Source organism: Larus michahellis, chromosome 1 (assembly GCF_964199755.1).
Source record: "Larus michahellis chromosome 1, bLarMic1.1, whole genome shotgun sequence".
NCBI classification, from domain to species: Eukaryota; Metazoa; Chordata; class Aves; order Charadriiformes; family Laridae; genus Larus; species Larus michahellis.
Window position 1 is genome coordinate 139,277,588 of NC_133896.1, and position 25,960 is coordinate 139,303,547.

Consider the following 25,960-nt stretch of genomic DNA (forward strand, 5'->3'; position numbering starts at 1 on the left):
ATGTTGGCCCACCTCTTGCTTCTCTGTGGACTGAGCGCTGTTGTGACCCCCCAGGATGTCACACAACAAGCCCAAATGTTTCTACAAGAGTTTAACGGGAGGGCAGAAATTATCAGCTATGAGAGCTCCCTTGCCTCATGGAACTACAACACCAACATCACTGATGAGACTGCCCAGAAAATGGTAAGTGCTCCATCCTGCAGGGTTTACTGTTTTTTTTAGGAATGTGACAGCTCCTTTCTACTTTATTTTGGTTCCACCGAGTTTGGCTGAAAATGGAGTGCTACTTCTTTGGTAGCTGTGGTTTATTTTCAGGAGAGTAGAGGGGCTTGCTTTAACGTACCAATGCCTCATTGGAGGTGCCTGAGTTACTGCCAGCCTCTACCGCCTAGTGTTGGTGCTTGCACTGCATGGGGACAGCCAGAGGCTGGACTTCTCCCTAGCCAGCACCCTGAGTCACCCTGGTAAGCAGAGGGAAAAGGCGAGGGAATGCTGCATGATTGGCCCCAAAATCAGAGCTGGATGGAGAGAGACACCTTCTTCTGCTTGGGGTCCACCACCACCAGTGCCTCCTGGCGTGGCGTCGCTGTGCAGGGCCCAGTTCCTCTTGGAGAGGGCACAGCCTGGAGGGATGGCCTTCTCCCCAGGGCTGGGATAGGTGCTGCCCTGCGGTGCGAGGGAACGGGATTCAAATCCTGCCCCCACATAAGCTCAGGTCTCCCACTTTTCGTAAGACTGAACTAACACTGGGCTTTTTACTGACACGGACAATGCTCTCTCTTCACTGTTGCTGAAATTGTTTTATTTCTCACTGAATAGGCAAACATTTTCTGAATTTAGGCATTCTTTTAAAAATGTTTGCGGATGGTTTTATATGGTGGTCCCCACCCTTTACCCAGTGGGGGACCTTCCCCCCTCCACCTCCCATCACTCTTCACATAGTCAGGGCTGGTGCTAGACTGCCTGGAGGTATTAAACTGGGAAAAATGAAGTGAGTTCATGGATTTCCAATTGCCAGCAGTGGAGTTTATAGTACAGTGGTCTAGTATGTTGGTTTGAAAGTCAATTTCTATCTGCAGGAAGGACCAGAGCATTTGTACTTATGCTGTCTTGCAGCAGTTTGTCCTACTTCTCAACACCAACCTCTAGCTGTCCCAGCCAACGGGGTCTCTAGGCAGGCATCATGTTTATCAAGAGCAGTCAGCCATGATCTGCCTGGCTACCGATACTGCCATGCCTCAGCTAGCATCTTGTAACCTTGGAGTTAATCTCAAAATGAACAAAAACACCTTGAATTTTGTAGCTGTGTGTGTGTTTTAAAGTCAACTCGAGTTCTAGAGAAAAACAATTCAGAGCATAAAATGAAGCTGAACATCCTACATCTTCTTCTGTGTAATGGTTTAAGTCTTCCACTTTGTGGTTTTATAGCTTAATTAAAACATGGTTTAATTATCATATTTCCTAATTAAAGCAAGGAGACTGGTTGCTGGAAGAAATCCTAATGGCTAATCATTGTCAATCTGGAATGTTTTCTGAGGCACCGAGTACTTAAACTGTAACGTTTCCAAACACGTAAAATGAAAGCCCCGTATAGTACTTTCAGCATTAATGAGATGATAATAAAATACATGAGGAGATACCAGCAATAAGAAACAATTAGTCCAGTGCTCAGAGAGGACGTTTTCTCACGCTTGTTCTCTTCAGTAGCGCTGGTAATAAACCCACTGCTTCTCCTCCCCGCTTTCTGCTGAAGGAGCAGAGTTAATGAATACTGTCCCTTCTGGCTCCTACCCATCCATTTTCTTTGTAAATTGGGCCACAAACGCAGTAACTGTTTCTCTGACTTATCAACCAGTTCCTCTAATTGGGCAAAAATCAGAGAGTAAGCTAACTTCTTTCCCCCGGCTTTTGTAGCCAAAGAGCCCCCCTCTTCTGCCCCGCCACTCCTAAAGCACCTCTCCATCCTTGCTCCTGGTGGAAGCACAGGGGTGAAGTGTGACTGAAAGAGCTCGTCAGGCACAACATGACATTTGTGTTTCCTGATGCCTCAGCAGGGAGGCATGGGTGTTAAAAGGTGCCCTCTCCACAACCTGGGAAGTTCTGGCATGAGCACAATTAATTCAACTCTCCAAAGGACCCGGGTTAATTAGTACTGTTCTTGTTGCCATTTTGGATGGGTGGTGATGTGCTAAACTCTGTACAAACACATTAAAAAAAGGTGAATAAGACAGTCCCAAATCCAAATAACGTTGTTACGGTGCTACTTTGTGCGCTGAAATTTGTGAGCTTCATGTGTCACGGAATGTAATTGTAGCAGGGGTAAAAACAATATCTCATGCACAACATTCAGGTTTCGTATGCCCAATTTAAGCATCTGTTCAGAGCCTCCTGTGCCCAAGTATAATCTTGTATTTACCAAAACTTCAGGCAAAAGTGGTATTTGTATAATGAAAAGACTCAAGATCAATATCTCGTCTGCTGTCTGTCACTGCTACTGAAGCAGAAATGGGGAATGACGTTGGGGTCTGGGAGCTCTTATGCCCTGGCTTGTATGCGGTTTCTGTTAACCAGGGGTGGGTGAAGGAAAGCACTAAGGGAAGAATACGTGGTGATTTAGAGTAGCAGGGAACATGGCTAGGTGATGCTGGATCAGTTATAACAAGCATGGTGTGAGGAGCCAGTCCTGCTTTTTGCTATTTCCAAAGAAAAATTGTTATCTGGGTATGCAAATAAAGCCAAAAAGTGCTTCAGTTGTTTCACTGCGCAATGTAAGTGCTCAACCCGCAATCTGCAGGTGGTCTCCACAAAGTAAGTTCTTCCCAGAAGTAATATTTTTGCCCACTGCTGCAGTCTTTTGGTGGAGTAATTCAGGGTTTGTGTGAATCCCTTTCAGGCCGAGGCAGATACCAAGTGGTCCGCATTTTACGACGAGGCCTCCAGGAACGCCAGCAGCTTCCCGTTAACCAGCATCCAGGATCCTCTCACCAGGCTCCAGATCCAGGCTCTCCAGGACAGAGGATCATCTGTGCTGTCACCGGAAAAATACAGCAGAGTAAGTTGCTGAATGTAGCTCATTTTTGTCAGGCAAGTTGAGCTGCCTCCCACAACAGCTCTGAGCGAGGGCATGGTGCTGCGGCCACCCTGCTTGTCTCGGGGTGACGCTGTCTCCCACCGTCGGTATGGAGAGCGAACCTGTGCAAGGTGCTCATAGCAGGACAGGGCTGCAGGGGGGTCTGGCTTGAGCAGCTGGTTCCCATTCAAGTCAGCGCTTTTGCCATGTAACCCATGGAATGAATTCCAAACACACACACACACGCCTCAGAGTTGTCCTTGCACAAATGGCCAGATTAGTCATAAGAGGAAAGAGGACTTGGAAGTGCTTGGCTAAGTCCAGGCCTAGGGCAATGAGCAGAAAGAGATGGGTGAAAGGACGTTCAGTGAGTCAAAAAGGTGGAGGTAGAAGAAGTCCTTCATTCTCTGCACGTGTTGCAGTATCAAACTGTGCAAAAACAGGGATGTTTCTGTGCAGGGGACACCCCAGGATGCCTGACTTTGGGGAGGGTTGGTGACCTCCTTCCACAGAAAGCTGCTGGAGGCCATCAAGATTTAGCACGATTCACAATGAGATTTGATATTTCCACTGACAAGTTCATGTAAAAGGCATGTATATGGATAACGACTATATGTGGAATTGGAGCGAGCAGCTATGCAGACACAAAAGGGATTTATAACCAAACACTCGAGGGTTAAATTAGTTTCCTTTTGGTGGAGATCAAATTGAAAGACAGCACTGAGTTAGGGGATCCTGCAGTCCTGGTTATATAAGGATCCCGAGATTTTTCTGCTAAAATCAGCAGTGTTAAACCACTGCGCAAGAAAAACAGCGAACTGGCTGAATCTCCTGTCTGACCCAAATGAGATGTGTTTCTGGAAAGACAGATTACCTTGGTAGGAATGCTGACAGTTCATACAAACTTATATTTATTTTGGAGCACAGCAGTGCACTGATGGTAATACTGTCTCAGTTGAGGAGGAAATTTCTTTGGTATCCTCCCTGTTTAGCCACTTGCAGTTTCCCAGATAAATTGACTTTGGGGCTGAAATTGTTGATTCTTTCTTGAAAAGTGACTTTTTGAACAGTCTGATGGGATTCCATAGGAAGATTCTTCATTGATACAAAAATTTCCCTGGGCGCACACTTATTTTAATGCTGACGGAGATAAAGTTAGAGCTAGTCATTAACAACCCCTCCCACTGACAGCTCTAAATAGTTCTTATTTAAAGCTTTAAATGAGAAATAGCATACTCCTAAAGGAAAAACTAAAAGTGGTGCGTGTTTTTCTTGAGGTATGAAAACTTGAAAACAACCAAAAAATGAAAACAGAGCTATGTAGCATAGTTTCGGAGATAGCGCTGGATGATTTCAGATGCATTTGGCCTTCGGCTGACCCAAGTCATAAGCAATAATTTCTCTGCAAAGGAGTGTATATATATTTTTTTTTATATATATATGTGCAATCAGTGCGTTGCAATGTTAAAATCCACAAGTAACAGACAGCCTGGCAGCACCTGCAGGAAGGGACCCTTTCTGCTGCCATTCAAAACTGCGACCTACCTGGAAAGTTTAGGTGGGTTTGTGCTTACAGAAGCACATCGCTAAAGTTTATTGTTTTATTGCTGCTGTATATTGATAGCTTTCTTGTGACAGTCTGTGCTCATTAAATCCAGAGCTCTGTCTGACTGGATATTAAGGACCTGTAAGTTACGTCATATATTTGGGAGATTATCTGTCTTTTCCAGCTAGATCCTCATTCAGTAATGCATTTAGGCAAATTCTTTCATTAATCTCTACTGAGCTTAAACATATGCTTAAATGTTAAGCTGGTGGGTGAAGTGTTGAATCGAGCTCTTAAGGAATTAGCATAATTGGCTGTTATTTTGCACAGAGTGGGTTTCTAACGGGCTATCTCGCATCTAACTTGCAGCTGAGCACCGTGCTAAATACAATGAGTACCATCTACAGCACCGGGACCGTCTGTAAAATCAACAACCCGTCTGAGTGTTTGGTGCTGGAGCCAGGTACGGTACTAACCACTGCCCCTGCTGGGTCCTTTACACTGAAGGTTCAAGGACAAAAAAAGCCCAAGGGTGGCTCCTGACTGCAAGAGAACAGGCTGAAGTTTCAATAGATATACCCTGCTATCTAAACCTTAGTCATATTTTAATTGCACCTTGCAGTTCAGGGACCTCCAGCAGGTCTGCTGCCCACGAGACATAGTGTCTCCTTCTTGGAGTAGACAAAATTTGGAGAGGGCTGCTCAGCTTGTGTGACAGCCTGCCTGTCACCTGGGGTTTGTGTATGCCACAGAAAGTCTATTTTTCTTCCCCGTCATCAAAGTCTTGTTGGACTCAGTGTTGCGTTGAGGCCAGTCCCAAGAACGCTACCAACTTAAGGGAAGCTAATGCAGAGAGAGCACTAAAGGGACTCATGATCTGCTCCATGTCTCTTAAAGAGAAGAAGGGGAAAACCTTAAATCAGAAAAGGATGCAATAGAATAATAGGATGTTTCAGTATATCAAACACAAAGTGTTTTCTTCTTAGTTAATGAAATTTCTCTCGGTTTGGCTCATTTGCCTGCTGTGAAAGAAAAATAAAAAGATTCTGCTTTTTCAAGAACTAGTACTGATTTCTTTTGTTCTGACAGGTCTGGATGTTATTATGGCTAACAGCACGGATTATCATGAGAGACTGTGGGCCTGGGAGGGCTGGAGAGCTGGTGTTGGCAGGATGATGAGACCATTATACGAAGAGTATGTTGAACTCAAAAATGAGGTTGCAAAGCTTAATAGTAAGTCACAATTTTTATATTTTTTTCTGGCTTCCAGAAATTAACAAACATACCACAGTCTTCCACAATTTGCAGAGGAATTCAAAACCCATACTTTTTTACACATTGATAAGCAGTGCTTTGCACATAATTTGCTCCCGGTGTGCACATTGCAAAGTGAGACGCCAGGCAGACAGGTGCCATTGACCAGCCTGGAAGAAAAGCGGGATGTCTTTGTTGGCACCTTTCCCAAACACCATAATGTATTGGTGCCCTTCATTACATGCTGCCTTACCCAGAACTGCACTGCTTGTGACTTATGGGCAAGCACGTTCAATTTAAAAAACTTCTGAGTGCTGCTGAGTCTTCGCGACATCTCCTCTTTTCTATCGGCCTTGACCTTCTGGCACCAGCCAACATTTATAAGGATTATGCCCTAACTGGAAGGATTTTGCACTGAGGGAAGTGTGCTTCCAGTCAGAGATCTCCAGACAAATCACAGGGAACTGTCTTTTCGAGGAATAATGGCAGATGGCTGCTAATTTTCTTTGGGGGTCTTCTAAAATAGTTTCTGAAGTAGCTACATCATCTGGGTCTTGGCCAAACTGCAGCTGTATCACCTACATACCTATGCTCCCTGTGTTCTGAAAATTGTCAAGCTGGAGCTAGACACCAGGAATGAGAAATTATGGTCCAAATAGTTAGACAGGGAAAAATCAAACATTAAGAAATAGTCATTATGACCTTCCTCCATACGACTAAGGAAGAGACCTCAGCTATGAACCATTTCTGCTCCAGCTTTGATGGAGCTCAAGGATTGGAAGATTTAGTGGAACTGGGAGCTGAATTTCAGTCCTAGTGTCTACACTTGCCCTGGTGGTTTTGTTGCTGGAGGAGGGGGCCCATATTCAATGTCCACCAGCTTATACCTTCTGTGAGAACCCCTTAGTATCCAGCCTGAGCAGAGGCTGCCCTCCCTCATAGCCACAGGAGCTCCAGTCAGGAGAGACGATTTCCTTTGACCTCCATCTCCAGTTGGAATGACCCTAATTAGCAGATAACCGTGACTGCAGTTTCCACCTTTCTTGGATATCTCTGGTGCCTACGCGTTCATGGGACAGAGCCTTGGGGGAGCACTCTCCTCCCCACTAAACCCAGAGCACCTCGTGCTTTGCCACTTTGCTTTGGGGGAAAAGCTGCAGGTCTGCATGTGGTCAGCAAGGAGCTGCATGGCTCCTGCAGACCTGAGCAGCGTCGTGTGTGGTGTCCTGATGTGATGCATCCGTGCTTTACAGGCTATTCTGACTATGGAGATTACTGGAGAGCAAATTATGAAGCAGACTATCCAGAAGCATACAAATACAGCCGTGACCAGCTGATTGAAGATGTGGAGAAGACATTTGAGCAGGTAGAGGCAGGAAAAAGCTGTCACCTGGGTCATGGGATTGTGTTTTGTGATGGTGGGCTCACGTGTAAATGTTGTGAAGGAAGATGAGACCTGCTCTAAACTGGCTAATCTCAGTCTACATGGGGTTGAGAGATGTTGGGAGACGTACATGACATTTTTACCTCTGCAGCCTTTCTAGGACCAGCTTGGTCCCCTCAGGCTGCACAGCACCAAAGGCTGTGAAAGAGGGACCTCTGCAGATCCATGTCTCTCCTCCAGGTAGGGCCCATGGGGAGAGGTATGTTTCCCATAGGGTAGGTGGCATCCTTGGTACTCCGCATCTAAAGTTAGCAATGCTCCTTCCCTCCTAACCGAACAGGACTTCTGGAGATAGGATCTGGACTCAGCGTTTGAGCCCCCAGGCAGTGGACAAAGCTCAGCTGCAGGTTTGATGTGCACTTACCTGTCGGGGGAATTTCATCAGAGACACATTCGAGTTTCTTTGTTTAGGAGGGATGAGTGGTGTAGAGCAAAAAGAAAATAATTTATTTCCTTGTCCTCCTCTGCCTCCAGATAAAACCTCTGTATGAGCAGCTGCATGCCTACGTGAGGCACCGGCTGGAGCAGGTCTACGGTCCCAAGTTCATCAGCTCCACGGGATGCCTCCCTGCTCATTTGCTGGGTATGTCAACGTGCTGTGTCACACAAGCCTGACTTTGTACATGGGACAGTCACCTTCAAGGCACACGAGAACTGAGTAATCTGCTTGTTTAATCAGGATATTAACAAACAGGTTACAGATAAGAGAAGGGGAGAAGAGAAATGGAGAAGTCGTCCCTGGCAGAGATGACACAGGTGCTTAGCAGCAGAGGCAGGTAGGGAAGGCAGATGTCCTCATCCTCAATGGAGCTGGCACCACCCAGCTCAAAACTCCAGCACTGGGCTGGGACGTTTCTGCAGCACTTGTTTTCCTTAGAAATGAGAGTTTTAGAGAGACTTGTTTTTCCATTTAAATCTTATCCTAAGCTCCTATGCATTTCATGACTTTGCTTTCAAAGCATTCAACATCAAGCTGCCGTAACTGTAATGTACCTGAACACGGCAGCGGCAATCACATGGACTGGCAGCATGTATGTTCAGTTGCAAATAGACTTTTAGGAAGGTGAGGTGATCAGTCCTGAAACTGTTTTGTACAAGAATAGCTGATCTTGGGGAATAAAAGGATCTTTGATCTAAATTTGACCTGTGCATGACTTCCCCAAACTGCTCCCCTCCACATCTGGATCAAGCCTGTTTAGATGTACAGGAGTCCCTGTTTATGACACTGCACAATTTATAGAACTGTCCGGAACTTTTGAACAATATGTAACCAATCATTTAAAGTATTTCTACATTTCTCTCTTTTTTGAAGGTGATATGTGGGGTAGATTTTGGACAAATCTGTATGACTTGACCGTTCCCTATCCAGCCCAACCAAACATTGATGTAACTTCTGCAATGTCTGAAAAGGTAAGACATGCCTTTATGCGATAGCCATTATGTAACAAATCTAGATGGTATAAAAATTATACATCAGGTGTCAGCTGCTCTCCAGAAAACCATAGCTGCCCTAAGGCAGACCCGCCACCAGCAAAGCATTGCTTTCCTCATCCTTTTTTGCTCTTCACCGTAATGTGTTCATGCATTTTCCACTGTACCTTTTCCCTTAGCTCTTCTCTCTTTCTTCTCCACCCTCTTTGACTGGCTTAATATTGGCTGCAAGTCTGTTTTCCTCAGAGACACCCATCCATTAAGAGATATATTTTGTACATATAAATATTTCAGCTCTCATGTAGCTGGCTGCTATCAAATATGACCTTTGCCAGCCATTACCATAATCAAATAGTTTGTATATCGCAAGGGAATTTTTTTGCCAGTCTTGTTTATTTGGATACAGCTAGGAAACTGCAATGCTGCCTGTTATCTTTTGATAACTGCATAGTACCATAAGGTCCGTGTTTGAGATCTGTAGTACCGTGTAGTTAGCTGTGACAGCACCTTTACCAGACTGAGAACATGGGTGAAGATAACTCTCTGTAGTCTTACCTAAGCTTCATGCCTTTTATAAAATAAAAGGTGGTCGATGGAACCTGATTTCTGAAATGTGATTATTCACCTGTAATCTACCCTCCTCTCACAGGGAGCAGTCCATGCAAATGTTATGCTGGCAAGAGAAGGAATAGCTAAATTTGATTCATAAACAGTTTGCACAAGTCCGCATTACTCTCACCTCTGTTTTACAGTACTCACACCCTTGTGGTCATAAATGTGTGTATATTGAAGTACCACCATGAGCAGGGAAGCATTACTCACAGAGCCTCGGGCAAGAGCTGGACTCATCCTTGGTGGGGGTTGTGCCCAATTTAGGTTTCTCATCCAACTGATCTGACAGCCACCTAAATCTCTGCAAAAACTCGGCCCAGGAAATGCAGAGCTCCTGCTATACAGAATAATAAAACTGCTGAATGGCAAAAATATTCTGGACATTAACACACAGTCACAATCTTATAAGCAACTCCTCTGGATACCTTCTGGTGGAGATCTCCTCTCACACTCATCTGCTGGGAGCGCAGCTCCACACCCTCAAATGACTTGCCCCTAACTGAAGTGGCTGAAGGGTCGGATCCCAGATCTGACATGCTACTGACAGGAATGCCTTTTTTATCTCCTCTACCTTATCTTTTATTGAGGGCTTCTCTGGTCTGAGTCAGGTGCTATCTGCTGAACCTCTGAGTGCAGAAACCTGTTTTGTTTGAGGGGAAAACACTTAATTCCAGTTCCCAGCAGAATTTACAGAAGTGCCGAAGGCAGACACTACCGTCTTACTCTCAGTAAGTCAGGTGCTGATCTGAAGTCGCTGGGAGATAAATATGAAGTCAGCTACCTTGAAGAGATAAATATGAAGTCAGCCAGCCGTGCAGAAGCAGTGGTTAATGGTTGCATTGTCTCTTTCAGAAATGGGATGCAATTAAAATATTCAAAGCCGCTGAGGCCTTCTTCACCTCCATCGGCCTCTACAAAATGACGGATGACTTCTGGAATAAGTCCATGCTCACAGAGCCGACTGACGGCAGGAAGGTTGTCTGCCATCCTACAGCGTGGGATCTGGGGCAAAATGACTACAGGTACTGCAATTACTATGACCCCTTTTTATACCATCTCCTAGAACATTCATATTTTCACTAATGGTGCACCATGCTGGTTTAAATTATAATTTTCCTTATTTTTATTTTCTTCTGGCTGATAAGAGGGGAAAGGAAGATGAGAGAGCAGGGATCCTGTGGGACTGTAAACCATTCTGTATAACTTCTTCTGTGAAGACCTAAGGACTACTCTCAAATTTAAGCAGAGCAGTAACTATTATTTATATGAATTAGAGAAATAATGACTGTGTTCTAGGGCTTAAGGAATAAGCAGAAGTGCAGGTGCTTGTGGATACCGGCGAGATTTGTGCACACCTGAACATTCTGCAGCAACGGCACAGGGTCCCCGGGTAGCAAGTGAAAACCTCCTGAGAGCCCACCATCTACCTTTAGCAGATATATCCAGTTTCGTGGAAACCTATCAATCTCTTCCATATTTGGGAAAGGAGAGGGGCAGCAAGTTCCCACACAATGAAGTCTCCTGGGGAAATTTTGTCCTCTCTTGCAGTCCCTGCAGTTACCCAGGGAAAGAGGCTGGTCCTCAGCAGAGCCTTAGTGAAAACTGCCAGCCTCACACCTCAGCCATCTGGGGAAGGTGAAAGGAAACCCTATTTGGAAGAAATTCCTTCATTAAATAGTACCTATGCGAGGATGAAGTAGCAGGAGTCACTGACACACAGTTTTTTTTCACGCTACTGCCTGCCTAAGTTTGATGGTGGGTACTCACTCCAACACACACAAGGAGTTTATCGCCAAGTTTCAGAGAGCAGCTGCTTCTCACAAAACCAGCAATTTCCTCTTGCTGCCAGCACAATTTCAAGGTGGCTGAAAGTGTTTTGCCGAGTTCACCTCCAAACCTCGCTCTTGCTGGAGGAACTGTAGCCCCTGCTAGGATGTGGCCGCCCAGGTTTTGCGGGGGGCGTTTGCAAGCTCTGGAGGCTGCTTTGCTCCCTGGTTGTGGCAGGCAGGGCTCGGTCAGCAGCTGGGTGAGCCACCATCTCTCTAACCACAAATACTTCGCTTTGGTGCGTAGGATCAAGATGTGCACCAAAGTGACCATGGACGATTTCCTGACCGCGCACCACGAGATGGGCCACATTGAGTACGACATGGCGTACTCCACGCAGCCCTTCCTGCTCAGAGGCGGCGCCAACGAGGGCTTCCACGAGGCAGTAGGTGAAATCATGTCACTTTCTGCAGCCACTCCTCAGCACTTGAAATCTCTTGACCTCCTAGAGCCAACTTTCCAAGAGGATGAAGGTAAATAAATGCATAAATATTATATATTTAAGTGAAAACACTTGCATGCCTTATTTTGTAGCAGAAGATTGTGTTTGCAAACTGAGTCATCAACTTAGAGGCTTCTGAAAATCTTACCCCACTAACTTATCAGAAATACTATATTTTTTCCCAAAATCACATCATGAAGTAAGGATCACTACTTTATAATGCTGCTAAATAATTTAGAAACAAGTAACTAGCGCTTCATTACCCTCAGTACTGAACAACTCATCCCAAAATCTACATAGGTCATTTAGATGAGGCTCCAACAGTCTTTTCAATTTCTGTTGCATGAATCCGTACATATATATCTACCAAGGTATGTATTTAGCAGTTCAAATGAAACTGAAACCTGGAGATTTACGTCTCCCACTTAAGTGAATATTGAGTGGACAACATAGGTAGGCCCTTACTATAATGCAGTTTGTCTGGCTTCTCTGAGTATTACTTTAGAAGGATGGAGATGTACCAAAGTCTTCAGCTCAAAATTCCCCAGAGCCTGGGAAGGTTTTCAGTGGAGGATAATGAAATGTAATTGCCAAAGGGATGAGTTATTTAAGAAGTAGGGGTAAAGAAAGAGAGACAAAACTGTACACAATACCTAAATGATCTTTTCTCGTGGTTCTTTCAGTAGTGTTCTTCCTTCCACTTTTTCCTTAGTGAAAATCTGTAATTCAAACCAGATGTAAGCATTAGCTGTAAAAGGAAGCAACTTTAGCTGCCTAATCAGATACTAATTGCTACCATAACCATTACCTTAACTGCTTCTCTCTTCAGAAACTGAAATCAACTTTCTGCTCAAACAAGCACTAACGATTGTTGGAACAATGCCTTTTACTTACATGCTGGAGAAGTGGAGGTGGATGGTGTTTAGGGGTGAGATTACAAAGCAGGAATGGACGAAGCGGTGGTGGGAGATGAAGTAAGTTCGAGAAAAAAAGAGGATTTTTTTGCAAATGAACCTGCAAACTCAACCCTTCATAGTTACTCAACATACTGAGGTGCTTGTGCCCCCATAGGGCAGGATCTGTCTCTTGGTGTTTCTACAAAGCCTAGTAGGGTGCCACCTAGAAACACCCAAAGTGATACAGACAGCATCTCACAAGCCATGCATCCCCATTAGTACTGCATACTGCCCTGGGAAGCTTACCCTGCCTCTCAGTAGACTTGCTCCTCATTTCTAATGTCAGCTTTTCTGAGAAAGACAGCCATTGGCCTGCACACGGGATGTTCCAGATCCCAGGATCAACATTGCTGTCCCCCCGATGCATGCCCCGAGACATCTTCGAAGCTTAAGTACAGCCCTTCCCTAAGTCTCATTGGGTGTATGCTCTGGTTTGCTCCCCTCCTCCTTAAGGACAAGTGAAAAGTGGAGTTCATCATACTTGCCAGCCTGAGAAGCATACAGATCTCAATCTACCAAATATCTGTGCACACTTCTCTGCTTTGCGTTTCCTCCCCATTCTAGAGTGGTTTTGGAGGCAAATTGTCTGAAAGACTCCAGACTGATTGTTTCCTTTCTTATGTATTAAGGTACCACCTTTTTTGGTCAAGAAAATACAGTTACCTTGGCAAGTAAGATTCAGAGGTGCCTTTTCAGATTATGTCCACCAGCCAATCTATTTTCAACACCTTGGAGCTCAAGATTAAAAAGTGGTTTGATTCATACTGGAGTCTGTCATTTCCCGGGTTGGTTAACAAGGAGGCGTAAAAATGCAAAGAAACTAAACAAACCCCACAGTGAAAATGGAGTCTGCACTCTAACATGAACACAAACAGTGAGCCTCCATCAGCAAACAAAATCTATAATAAAACTTGATACAGGCAAGCCTCCTGACCCACTGTAAAAATCAGTCAGCTTCAATTTATTCAAAAGTAGCAGGGATGTCAGAGACATGGAGAATGACAAATTGTTCAGGGAAGCTTATCACATCTGTTGTAGCAGCACTGCAAAGCTCTCTGCTGGAACAAGACCTTGAAATGCAGGTTTATGGAAGATATTTCCATGTAAGTTTACTACCATTTTCAGAATTTAGAGCATGGGTTTGTTTCCATAGTACTGCTCAGGAAACACGCTCTCAGGAGAGGAACATAAAGAGCAACCTCATGTCCAGCCCAGTGGCACAGCAGGCTATACACCTTTTGAGTCACCCAGTCTCTCCATGGACTTGCCCAGCACAAAACCGCAAGTGTTAGTCTCCAAACTTGGGATGGCCCGGGGCATGAAGTGTATGTGTGAAGCTCATGTCTTGTAAGTTATTTCATACGACTAATTACTCCCTGCATGCCCTGCCATCATACGAATCCCCTTCTTGCACTATCAGTTTAAAAGCAGCTTCTCTGTGGTCTCCAGCTGTAGAGCAGTACTCATTTGGGGTTACTGACAGCTGCATGGACTTCTGTTTGGAAGTGAGAGAGGTGCCCATATGTATCAGACAATACAGAGGAAGAGAAGAGTAAGATTATTTTTCTTTATTACCTGTTAACAGAAATCCTGTTTTTTTCCTTCATCCCCAGGAGAGAAATAGTTGGCGTTGTTGAACCAGTCCCTCATGATGAAACTTATTGCGACCCTGCAGCGCTGTTTCATGTGGCCAATGATTACTCATTCATAAGGTAGCTCAGTGTTTAATTCATGACTTACATTTTGGCTACAGAACAAGCCCCGACTACCTAAAGCATCTACTGGAGAGTCTCAGGACACAATCTTATTTTGTTTAAAGTCCTGACTGGAGGCCACTGATTTCAGTGGAAGTTTTTCTGTGGACATCAGGGGCTGCTCCGTAGCAATTTCTGAGCAGCGAGGGGGTTGCTGAGCTTCTAATTGAATAGAGAAGCTTCACGCTGCCATCAAACCATTGGGAGCACATCTGTACGAGGCGCTTGCCTTTTGGGGAGACAGCGTGTCCTGTACGACTGTCACTCGGGCCGTGCACGTGCAGCCCTGAAGCAAATAACTCTAGATGTCCCTCTGTGTCCCAGCCATCTCATTTTAGAGGACTCAGCCCAAGCAGAGACTTGGGCCTTAAAAGCCTCACTTGCTCCTGGTTTATGTGGCAGCAAACAGATTTGTGGCTCTTCTGCTGCATTTGATCTTGGCATTTTGTTAGACCTGAGTTAGCATAGCCTATAAATATCATCTGGCCTCTCTCCCTGCAGTGCAGCCTTCCAAGCAGGAACACTGGCTGACACAGCAGAGCATTCCAAAGGCCAGGGGCTTGTAGGTTTCCTTGCCAGATGACTAACAAAACCCATGCCTTCCTTCTCCTTACCTCGTTTAGGTATTACACCCGGACCATCTATCAGTTCCAGTTTCAGGAGGCACTTTGCAAAGCAGCTAACCATACCGGCCCTCTTCACACATGTGACATTACCAACTCCACAGCAGCTGGTCAGAATTTGAGGTAACAAAGCAAATTCCTCACACATAATAAATCAGATTATAACAAAGCCTAATTCATTCTTGAAAGTGTCTGGAGTTAATAAGGTTGCATCAAGAATGATCCTAGCTTGAAAATTTAGCATATATCTGCCCAGTTTATTTTGACAAGTTGACTAAATTTATATTCACTGAGGATCGAAACATCAAAGATTTAATTGCCTATTAATGAGAAAATAATTTATTTTTCCTAATAGGAATGATGGGAGGAAAGAGGGAATTCAAAAGCAAAAAGAAAACGTTGATACCGATTGCAGATTGTTTTGCTAGATGTCTAGACGGAACATGGCAATAACATATATTACCCCTCCTTTCACATACACAGAGAATTGCTTGAATTAGGTAGATCCAAGCCCTGGACTCAAGCACTGGAAAGCGTAACCGGAGAGAAATACATGAATGCAGCGCCCTTGCTCCACTACTTCGAACCTTTGTACAAGTGGCTGCAAAAAAACAATTCTGGCAGATACATTGGTTGGAAAACAGACTGGGCTCCATGTACGTATGGCTTGTGGGTGAATTAAGTACCCTTGACCAGCGAAGTCCCTCTCTCTTGCAGCTGTTGAAAGCTCTTCTGCCTAGGGAAGCAGGGTTATGGGAAATACACACCGAGCAGTAAGTTTTACTCTTGGGAAGGCAGACAGGCTTCCTCATGGCCAAAGCTGGAGAAGTCAGCACATGTGGGGTTTGTCACAACCTCACCCAGTTTTCAGAAATAGAGTTTATTTTGTTATATAGTGTCAGCGCTAAGAGTGTGGGATGGCTGTGCAGAGGGAAGAAAGGCCAGAGGCTTGGACTTGCATGACGCTTGCCTGAGAGCAGTATGCCTGTTCTGCAGGGCTGGGAGCCACCAGTCCTGGGAGCCAGAGGACCCTGAACTGGGGGCATAGGGGCAAACCAGTACAGAAAAATTACTATTATTTTGTTTGCTGTCATGTGCTAATCAAAGAAGGGGAGGAGCTCACGGGAAGGAAAAGGAAGAGATCATGGAAAAATGGTCCAGAGGAGGGCCATGAAGATGATCAGAGGGCTGGAGCACCTCTTGTATGAAGACAGGCTTAGAGAGTTGGGGTTTTTCATCCTGGAGAAGAGAAGACTCCGGGGAGACCTTATAGCAACTTTCCCGTATCTGAAGGGGGGCTACAAGAAAGCTGGAGAGGGACTGTAGTGATAGGATGAGGGGTAATGGCTTCAAACTTGAAGAAGGTACTTTTAGATCAAATATTAGGAAGAAATTTTTCACTGTGAGGGTGGTGAGGCACTGGAACAAGTTGCCCAGGGAAGTTGTTGAGGCCCCATCCCTGGAGGTGTTCAAGACAGGGATAGATGGGGCTTTGAGCAACCTGGTCTAGTGGGAGGTGTCCCTGCCATGGCAGGGGAGATGATCTTTAAGGTCCCTTCCAACCTAAACCATTCTGTGATGCTATGCTTCTATAAAAATGCATTTTTTTGCCTATTGTGGAGAGATTGAGTGTTGAACCATGCAGGTCATATACGTGTAATCACTGCCAGTACTGGAGGGCACCATAACTCTTACAGCGCCGTGCCAGTCTCTAATGGTGGGATTCACCTAACCAGACACCAACATCTGCATCTGAGCTGCTCATGCCCAATGGTGGAAAAGAGGCATTTCTTTAGGGAGATGTCTAAAGAAGACCAGAGGACTGCACTCTGGTGATGTGCTCGCTCTTTCTGTCTACTACAAAGCCAGACTTGGGGGACTGACAGCTCAGATGCGAATGTTTGCGGCAGAAGTGGCTGAAGGGAAACAAGATCAGTCCCACCAAGCTGGCCTGGGGGAGCAGGGGAACCTGTAAGGAAACTCTAGCCATCCCAGCATTTCCCAGGGACAGACTTTCTGTCGCTGCAGCTCTGACACGGCCCTTCTTTCTTTCTAAACCAGATTTTGACAATGCCATCAAAGTGCGCATCAGCCTGAAGTCAGCACTGGGAGACGAGGCGGTAAGTGTGTTTGTGCTGTGGGCACTCTTCCCATTGCTCGGGCAATAGAGATGTTGAGCTAATATCTCTCAGAAAAGAAGGCAGGGTATAGCTGATCTTTGTGTCTGAAGAGTGGCATCAGATCAGGTGAAAGGTTATCCCATAAAAGATGTCTCGTCTGCGTTTGTGGTCAAGACTCCCTCTACAATTAGTGGAGGGACCTCTCCAGGGAGCAATCCCACCCATTTTAAGAGAGACATCTCAGCTAGATGAATTGAGTTATTCTGTGGAGGTACCAATCATTTTTTACCTGCTAAACAGGTAAAAACAGGCCTGGAGGGCTAGCACAGGGGAACCCATCTACCTGAAAACAACAATATTTTTCTCAGCTATGCTGATGCATCTAAATAAAACTTCTACCTAATTTCTTCTAATTTCCATTATCATAGCTATGGTGGCTGCCTTCAGAAGTTATTATTAGAGCAGCTACTTCACGTTTAAATGTGGGCCTAAAGCAGAGGGACTGAATCCCATTCTCTATTCTGAAACGTTCTTGATTTCACACTGGAACACTTCTGTCAGCATTCCTTTGCAGAATTTTGTTTGTTTGTTTGCTGTAAACTTTCCAGGCCCTGGAATATATTCGGCTGCCTCCTTGCCCTCCAACCTTTATGCAGAGACAGCTTTGTTATTAAGATTGCGGGGGGGCAGTGCAGCCGCTTCTGTTTCAGATGAGGAGAAGGGCTTTCCTTCCCAAGAGTTTGTCTGCTTTTCTCCAATTATACCAGCTGGTCCAATAAAACGTAATACAGCAACCAAAAAAACTCATCAAAGCCAAAGATGGTTTTTAAGATTTTAAACAGAGCGTTGGCTTAGCCCATCTGCTTAACCCAGGCTGAAAATTTGCTCCTTACTCTGGCTGTGCCTCTCTATGCTAATCTCACAGAGGCAGCCTAGAAGGCTTAAGTGCAGACACTTCATTCCTGTTAATAGCCCTTTTCACCTTGCAGAACATTAGTAATTTTCCAAGACTGAGTATGTCATCAGGCAGGTCATTTAGACCTGCGCGTCGGAGCCTATTGGACTAGCAAGGACACAATACCATGAGCTCATTCTTCATATGAATTGATGCTCTCGCTTCTATCGCTCTCTCACATGCGAGCCCCACTGGAGTTTTATTGCTTCCTAGACCGCTGAGTTCAGTTAGATACAATTCAAAACTGATATCAACAGCATGAAAATGTTCCATATTACAACACGTTTATTAGTCATTATGGTTAATGTTTAGCTTAATACCATTTTTATGCCTTCCTTTTGCCATCATGGTCTTTTGTTGTGCAATTGAGCAGCTGTAAAACAATCTCATACAGATTACTTAATTTGAATTATTGTATGGACGGTAGGTTCCTAAGCTCTGAAGAGCAAGCCATGCGTTTTCCTCTCAAAAACAGTCCACATCAACAACTTGCAAGAAACCTTTTCCATTCAGTCGCTTTCTGAGTCCCCACAAATTTCCCTTACGCTGAGCTCCCGGGGACGTGACTCTCAATGCTGGAATGCCGGCAGTGGGTAATAGTATATGCATGAACTGTCACAGAAAAAGGCAGGGGGAATCTCGGGCAGGAATACGTTTTGGCTGCTTTATGCGGCTCACGGCATACAGAAGCCGGGAACCCAGTGCAACTGTTTGTTTAAGATGTTATTTCGAGCTGCTTTGCACCCTTTGGACAGCAGAAAGCATTCTGAGTGTGCAGTATTTCTGCTTCTTAGCATTGGATAGAGCAGAAAGGGAAAGACCCCTCCCCCTTTTCTGCATAGGGAGCTTCCCTGGGGGGCAGCGGGGGCAGCGGCAGCGCAGGCAGTCCTGCCCCTCTCAGCTACATACCCTGGCTGTAACCAGTAGGGAGGATTCAACAGCCCAAAGTTCTGACAAATTAAGCATCCAGACTCATGGATGGGCTTACACGCCAGCTGTGCCAGAGCGTGTGTGCTGCCGCAATTACCCTACTAATTGTTTTCAGGCTGATGAGATTAAAGCTGCAGCCTTGGCGTGGCTGGATCACCAGTGTAGCTGATGAGGCTGAAACACCCACAGCTTTGCTTCAGCTGGGGCTTTATGCAAGTGCCCTCCCAAAGGAAACTGCTACAAGACCCCTGCTGAATCACTCGGGGTCTGTCTTATTTAAAATAAAGGCTTCCAGGAGCGTCAGTCCCCTGACCGGCGCTTGAAAACAGGAGCCCTCTTCAAACGTTAATTCAAAATCCCCTGCTGGGGTCAATGTCATACGTGTGATTACACTGTAAAAGGCTGGCACACAGGACGGTGTTAGGAAACGGAGAGCTGTCAGCCTGCAGGCATTTTCACGTATTTTACAATGGAAAATCCCTCTTTTGAATTAGAGGCCAGACTTGCACTGTCTTTCAAGCCACACGTGGGGTCGTGGAGGGAACGTGCTATAACAGAGCAGGGTTTTGGCAAAGTTCATTTCGCTCTGAAAGGCAAAGTAGCCTCTAATGAACAGCGAGCATCACGGTAGGTTTCTGAGATGTCTAGGGAAGGCGTGTGGGTAGTCATTACTCAGACACAGATCAGAAGCCAGCTAGGTACTTCCCATCCACACAGCCTGTAATGGTATTTATAAAGGCACTTGAGAGGCACAGTGGCAATTAGAATACATTAGAGTTAAAAAGACAAAATATATGCCACGGAAACAAATAAATGATTAAAGATGCTAAGTACAGAAAGCAGCAGTAGAGGAATCAAGCTCAATTAGCTCCTGGCTAAGAAAAAAAAAATAATATAATAAAAAAAAGCACTGCAGAGCCTAAAGATGTTGGGGATAAATGAAAAATGGAACACACCCCCCCTGCAATGGCATTGTCAGCTGTGACGGTGAGCACTGCCAGCTGCTGGAGACAGTGGCTGTAACAACCAGCCGTGGTTCGGCGCAGGGCTTTGCCTGCCCCCCAGCAAGACAGAGAAAGCCTGGGGCATTTGCCCAGGCACAGGTGACTCACAGCATCCACCTTTGCCAGCGGGAATCGCTGGAGCTGGCGCAGCCCCTGCCTTCTGCCGGGATGGGGCTGGGGGCTGCTCTGCTGGCGGGGGATTTAGGTCGCCTGCATCTTTCCAGGGGCCTGATCCTGCAAGGAATGACAGCAGCTGGCTCCTTCTGCTCTTTTCTCCCCTGAGCTTTCCCTCTTCGCTTTATATCAGTGTCAAGAGGAGGACAGGGTTGAAAAATGTAGCTGGGTTTTATACAGCCTGTTACCACGGAGCCGCCTTCTACCACACCTTTCCCGAATGATACTCGAGTAAGTCAGGAGCTGTGTAAAACTGTCACTGACAGCAGCTATAGGCATTCCTGCTCAAGTACTGTAAGTGCAATCAAATCTAGGCCTCCGGGGGATAAAAAAAAAAAAAAATCGCCACAGAGTTCAAACAGGAATTTTCCCTCCACGTACACGTGGTGTTGCACAACAGACCAGGCAGCATTATCAGGTGTTTTTTGCCCCTGTACAGCTCCCAGTTTCTGCCCCAGAGAAGCTGTTTTTGACTTCCACTGCAAATAACTTTGGACTCATAAGGCAGGCTGGGAGGTGCCTGTGCAATGCATTTTTTATATCACCTATCTATTCTGCAGTGAAAACCAACAAATATATGCCTGCTGCAGAAATACCGATGCAAAGAGTTTTTTACCGAAACAAAACAAACCTCAAACAAAACTCCCAGCTCATCAAGCAAATAAATGAGCCACTTTCACAAAACAACCCCGCCTCGAAGCTCCTCCTTAAAGGACAGGTCTGCAAATAAAATTATGTGATTAAAAGAAGATCTAAATTATGAAATCTTTAGACTTCAAACAGAATGCATGATATTTACTGGGAATAATGTTGCTCCTGCTGCCTTTCCCCCCCTAAGGCAGAGAGATGGGCTGGGACTGCAGCATCTTCAGCAGCCCCACCTAAAGGTACCAGAAAATGCAGTGTCTGGCAGCAGAGGTGCCTGCTTGGTTATTCTCCTGCAGAGCGCCCAGAATAACAGAGCTAAAAGGTTTGAGTAGGTTCCTGAAGTGCTATCATGGTGCAAATAAATAATACTGAAGTGCATGCCATGCATTACAACGGCTATTTCTTTCTAGAATGATTTCTTAGTGTCAGATAACTTGCTGTAGAATTACCATCTCTAATGAATTTCTCTTGCGCTGTTTTTGCAGTATAAATGGGATGAAAGCGAGCTCTTCTTGTTCAAGTCATCCATCGCCTATGCCATGAGAAAATACTTTGCGAAGATGAAGGGACAGGAAGTTAACTTCGAGTGAGTGCCTTGCTTAATTGTGCCAGCTATGTCTATATTGCTTCTGGTTCACTGGTGGCATGAATTGGTGGAATTAATTGTGCCTTCTGTCAAATGTAAGGCGATAGCAAACAATGTCAAACGTCAGCTGGTTGTAAGAGGCAAGATGCCAGCTTGGCTACAGGCTGTCTTTTCTCTTTACTCAGGAGCCTGAAGTTTAGGAGTAATGTGCTAAAGTTAGGTAACTTGAGTGGATTCAGAAGGCTTTGTATCCCGCAGTTTACCAGTGGTGGAAGTGAGCCTTTAGAATTTGTGCCTAACACCTCTATACGAATATCAGGGAAGATACGTTGATTAGAAATAAGAATTTCTGACAATGTATGTTTAAGATACTGAACACCCAAGAGGTTTTGGGCCCAGGAAAGATAAACTTGTTGATTATAAAGCACTAGAATTCCGTGCAGACTTACTAATCTTATCTAGGTTCACTTACAAACATAAAATCTATCATCTGAAATTGATTTTGGTAAGAAAAAAACCCCTTTTTATTAGGTCTCTTCAAAAATATTCAGAAGCTATCTACTTAAGCTATTTGATATTACTTTATGGAACATCAGTCATGTAATGCCTAGGATCTATTCCCAGACAGTATAAGGAAGAAGGATTTTTTTTTTTCACTTGATACTTCATACATCACTTCATTCATGAGACCTGCCCCAAACACTGTTCTGCAGCTGATTATGCGCTTTGGAAAATTACACCAAGGATTGTCTTAGCTACGGGGTAGACTCTCTCCATCTCAAATTTGAATGAGCACATAGAAAAAGAAATTCTGTCAGGAAAATTGATTTTGCTTCCCAGTTGAGGTCACTAGGAATCATTTACTCAGTATAAACTAACCTCCTGGCATTGCTGATCAAACACAACTGTTCACATGCCTGAATTTAAAGCTAATGTCATCTCAACAATCAAAAAAACCCTTTCTCTTCTTTTTCTCATGCAGGACCACAGACGTTCATGCTGAGCAACAGACACAAAGGATCTCCTTCTACCTTACTGTCAGCATGCCAGGTAATATCAGTGATATTGTGCCCAAAACTGACGTGGAAGATGCCATCAGGTGAGTTTTTGCTCTCTGGGGAAAAAAACCCACCAAACAATCAGGTGAAAGGGTGGAAGGAAAAGCAGTGCTCAAGTCAGCAGAGGCAGAAGGGGTCATAAGAAAGTCTGTTCTGCAGTTAGCATAGAAATAGTGGGATGAGAGAAACTGTTATGACAGAAAGAAAACAGTCCATCTATCTGATGGTGTCTTGGACAACAGCCAGTGTAAAATGCTTCAGGGGGACTTGTAAAACTGCTGTAACGAATCTAATTGCATCATACCTTGCCAGGAAATATCATTGCTCAAACTTTAACAGGAATTATCTAATATTCTGAAATCCAGGGCACAGTAACGGTGTGTGCATGCACGCGTGTTTTCTTCCTCTCGTTAGTGAAGATTCAGTGCAAGAATTATTGTATAGCAAGGACTCCAGAATAATGTATTAGAAAGAATGATGTATTAGAAAGACAGCCAGATATATTTGATCATACAGAAAAAGAAGAGGTCAGAGCAGGAGCTAGTTCCCACTTACGGGTCAATGAAGAGCTCTTTTATAGCACAGTATGACACCACTGTAAGTCATTGCTGTAAAAATGATAAGCAGAACTGCAGCTCTGCAGGTGGTCACGGGTAACGTACAGTGGGAAATGAAGAGGGCACAAATCTAAAAGCAGCAGCAACATGAGATGGGATTGAAAAAGCAGTTAGAGATGTTGGTGAACCAAGGGAGAAGAATATGGCTATGAAAGTCACTGTCCGGTTAGCACCCAATAGCAGAAGCAGAAGTTCAGGGAAAAACAAGGCACAGAAAATATACCAGGGAAAGGGATTTCAGGGCAGTGGAAAACACAAGAATCAAAACCGTGGAAGACTGTAGAGTGGAAACAGGTGAAAAAAAAAATCAAAGCTGTGGTTTTCTGTCACATATGCAAGAAGCTTATGGATAGCCAAGAAACTTAGGGTAAAGAGAATGAGGGGCAAAATGCAAATAAAGAGGGAGATCAGAAGGCTGTTTGCCTCATTTTGATAAATTTTAAGAGTAGTTTAAGAGTTCATACAGTGTCTGAATGTGTCAGTTAAGCTGCAACAGGTTAAGGGCTCAAGATACTCTGCTTGTCACCCACCACCCTGTGCCAGAAGAAATATGGGTTTAGCAGTACCCTCAGTGCAGCCTTCTCAGCTGAGCAGTTCGGGGAAGCTTGGCACACTGGAGGTTTATAAAACAACTGAAAACTGTTTAATTCCTTCCATTAAATGTGTGAAACTCTTTGAATTTGCTCTTGATGGCAGAATGTCTCGGGGACGAATCAATGAGGCTTTCAGACTGGATGATAACACCCTGGAGTTTGTGGACATACTGCCAACGCTGGCCGCGCCTTATGAACCACCAGTCACCATCTGGTTAATTATATTTGGGGTGGTCATCGGCATGGTTGTCATTGGAGTTATTGTCTTGATCATCACTGGGCAGAGAGATCGAAAAAAGTGAGTAATATTTTTGATACTATGATCATGACCATTGGGAGACATCCTGATGATTGAATCATTAGGTTGCTTCCAAATGGTCTGCCAAACCTAAACGAAGAAAGTTAAGGAATTAAAGCTTATTATCCCCCTCCCATCAACCGTGATGGCTAAAGGTTCAGGTCCCTGCCTTTCAGTGCAAGACAGCTTTGGTAGAGTACTGCAATTTCCCCGTCAGCAGCAGTTTAGCCAAGGCAGCTGGACACTGTGGCCGCAGGGAGCCACGGTGTGGCCAGGCTTCTGCCAACCCCACTGTGAGGTGGATGGAGTAGCCCGCAGGGAACACAGCGCTTTCTCCAACAGCAGAGTTTGCCCACATTCCTCATCACCTGTGGTTTTCAATAATCTTGTTGGAGCTTGTCCAGTAACATCATTTTCCTTAAATATTACTGCATTAACAGCAATATAGCTGGGTTGGTTTTCTACGTCTCTCCATTAACGGGGTTTCTAAGAACATAGCAAGTTTGCTACAGTTCCCCTTAAAACCAACACAATTCCTTTTTGTATAAATATTCACAGTTAAGCACAATATTATTTACAATAGGTTCTTTTCGGGACCCATAAGGACTCGAACAGAACAGAGGCTTCTAATAAAATGAATTTTCATTACAGGAGAGCGAGAGGAAGTGGGAATGACGCTGGATCAAAATGTGAGGAGGTGAACCCTTACGCTGAAGAGGAGGGAAAAAGCAACATGGGGTTTGAGCCATCTGAAGAGACACAAACAACATTCTAGAAGACACTAAGGGTTTCTGTTTTTTTTCATTTAACTTTTAACAATAATGCCTAGCAAGGACCAAAACACTATGGGTGTTATCAAACATAATGTCTTCTGCTTGACTGTTAATCTACCAGTTCATAGACAACAGCAACTAAATCTGCTGGTTTTGTGGTAACTAGAAAACATGCAAAAATTGAAGAGGTATGTGTCCTGTGGCTTTTCTATGAATTATGCGCATAATATTACACACTATTTGTACTGCTTTTCCTAAGTGAGCTGCATCCAACTTCTCTTTGTTTCCTCTGTAATGAGATCCAAAAGCTTGGAAGTATAGAGTTGTATACAGATCAAGACAGACGTAAGAATAACACACACTCCTGATGCCCATGAGGAACATCTTGATCTTTCCAGATGGAGACCTCAAAAGTATATCTAATAGAAAGTGAGAAAGAAACCTGATCACCAGAAGAACCTTAGTGATGAAGAACTCAATTTGATATGAAAAAACTGCAGTTTTTGCACCTTCAGGAAATCTGTGTCCATGTAAAGCAGATACTGAATGAAGACTAACAAGCACTGGAACTTTGTTAGGAAATTGTAACATAAGTTATTTTTCTAACTGTTTGCTTGATAAGTATTGTTGAGACCAAAAAGCCCCTGCCCCCTCAGAAAAAAATATTTTAAAAATCTGTGTTTTATTGTCATCTAAAAATGGAATAAACTTCCTTAATACTAAATGATCAAAGTTCTTTTTTTTTTTTTTTCCAGTACTTTAGCCATTGCCTCTACTATTACAAATGCTGCATACTACAAATACAAATTGCACTGTTATATACAGGGAACAGTAGACTGAGGCTTGGAAGGTTCAGGTTGCACGTGCAAAAGAAAAGCTGTTCACAAGAAGGGTAGTGCAGCACTGGCACAAATTGCCTATTCCATGCTGTGGGAGAGGCTATGGGATCTCCACCTTTAAAAGTGTTCAGGGCTCAGGTAGACAAAGGTATGGCTGATCGAGTAGTGGGGACAGTCCCACTCTGAGGGAGAAGTTTGGCTAGATGACACCCACAGGTCCCTTCCAGCCAGCGTTTCTATGATTTTATGTCTTGTACGTCCCTTGCCAGACCTGCCACCATGCCGGTGCAGTTGTTCTCTGCACACCAGGGTGACTGAAAGCACGAGGTGTCTACTCAGTCCTGCACTCTGACAAAGACCAGTGGCAAACACGAGCCTGCATGAAAAACATTCAGCAAATGCACAG

General features: G+C 44.6%; 1 protein-coding gene across 1 annotated transcript; it reads left to right on the forward strand.

Moving 5' to 3' along the window:
• Nucleotides 1-25,393, forward strand: ACE2 (angiotensin converting enzyme 2). Its single transcript, XM_074572885.1, has 18 exons — nt 1-183; nt 2,894-3,052; nt 4,986-5,079; nt 5,706-5,849; nt 7,124-7,236; nt 7,789-7,897; nt 8,627-8,724; nt 10,210-10,379; nt 11,431-11,657; nt 12,456-12,600; nt 14,196-14,294; nt 14,960-15,082; nt 15,443-15,615; nt 17,021-17,079; nt 21,276-21,376; nt 22,359-22,475; nt 23,748-23,942; nt 24,594-25,393. The coding sequence occupies exons 1-18, from the start codon at nt 1-3 to the stop codon at nt 24,715-24,717; spliced, it is 2,433 nt and encodes an 810-aa protein (XP_074428986.1). The 3' UTR covers nt 24,718-25,393.
• The last annotated feature ends 567 nt before the right edge of the window (nt 25,394-25,960 follow it).

Bases quoted from the DNA above. Each gene is read 5' to 3' on its own strand.
- ACE2 (XM_074572885.1), top strand. From the start codon at position 1: ATGTTGGCCCACCTCTTGCTTCTCTGTGGACTGAGCGCTGTTGTGACC. The intron at 15,083-15,442 runs GTAACAAAGCAA...TCACATACACAG, and splicing joins GCAGCTGGTCAGAATTTGAG to AGAATTGCTTGAATTAGGTA. The intron at 22,476-23,747 runs GTGAGTTTTTGC...TCTTGATGGCAG, and splicing joins GACGTGGAAGATGCCATCAG to AATGTCTCGGGGACGAATCA.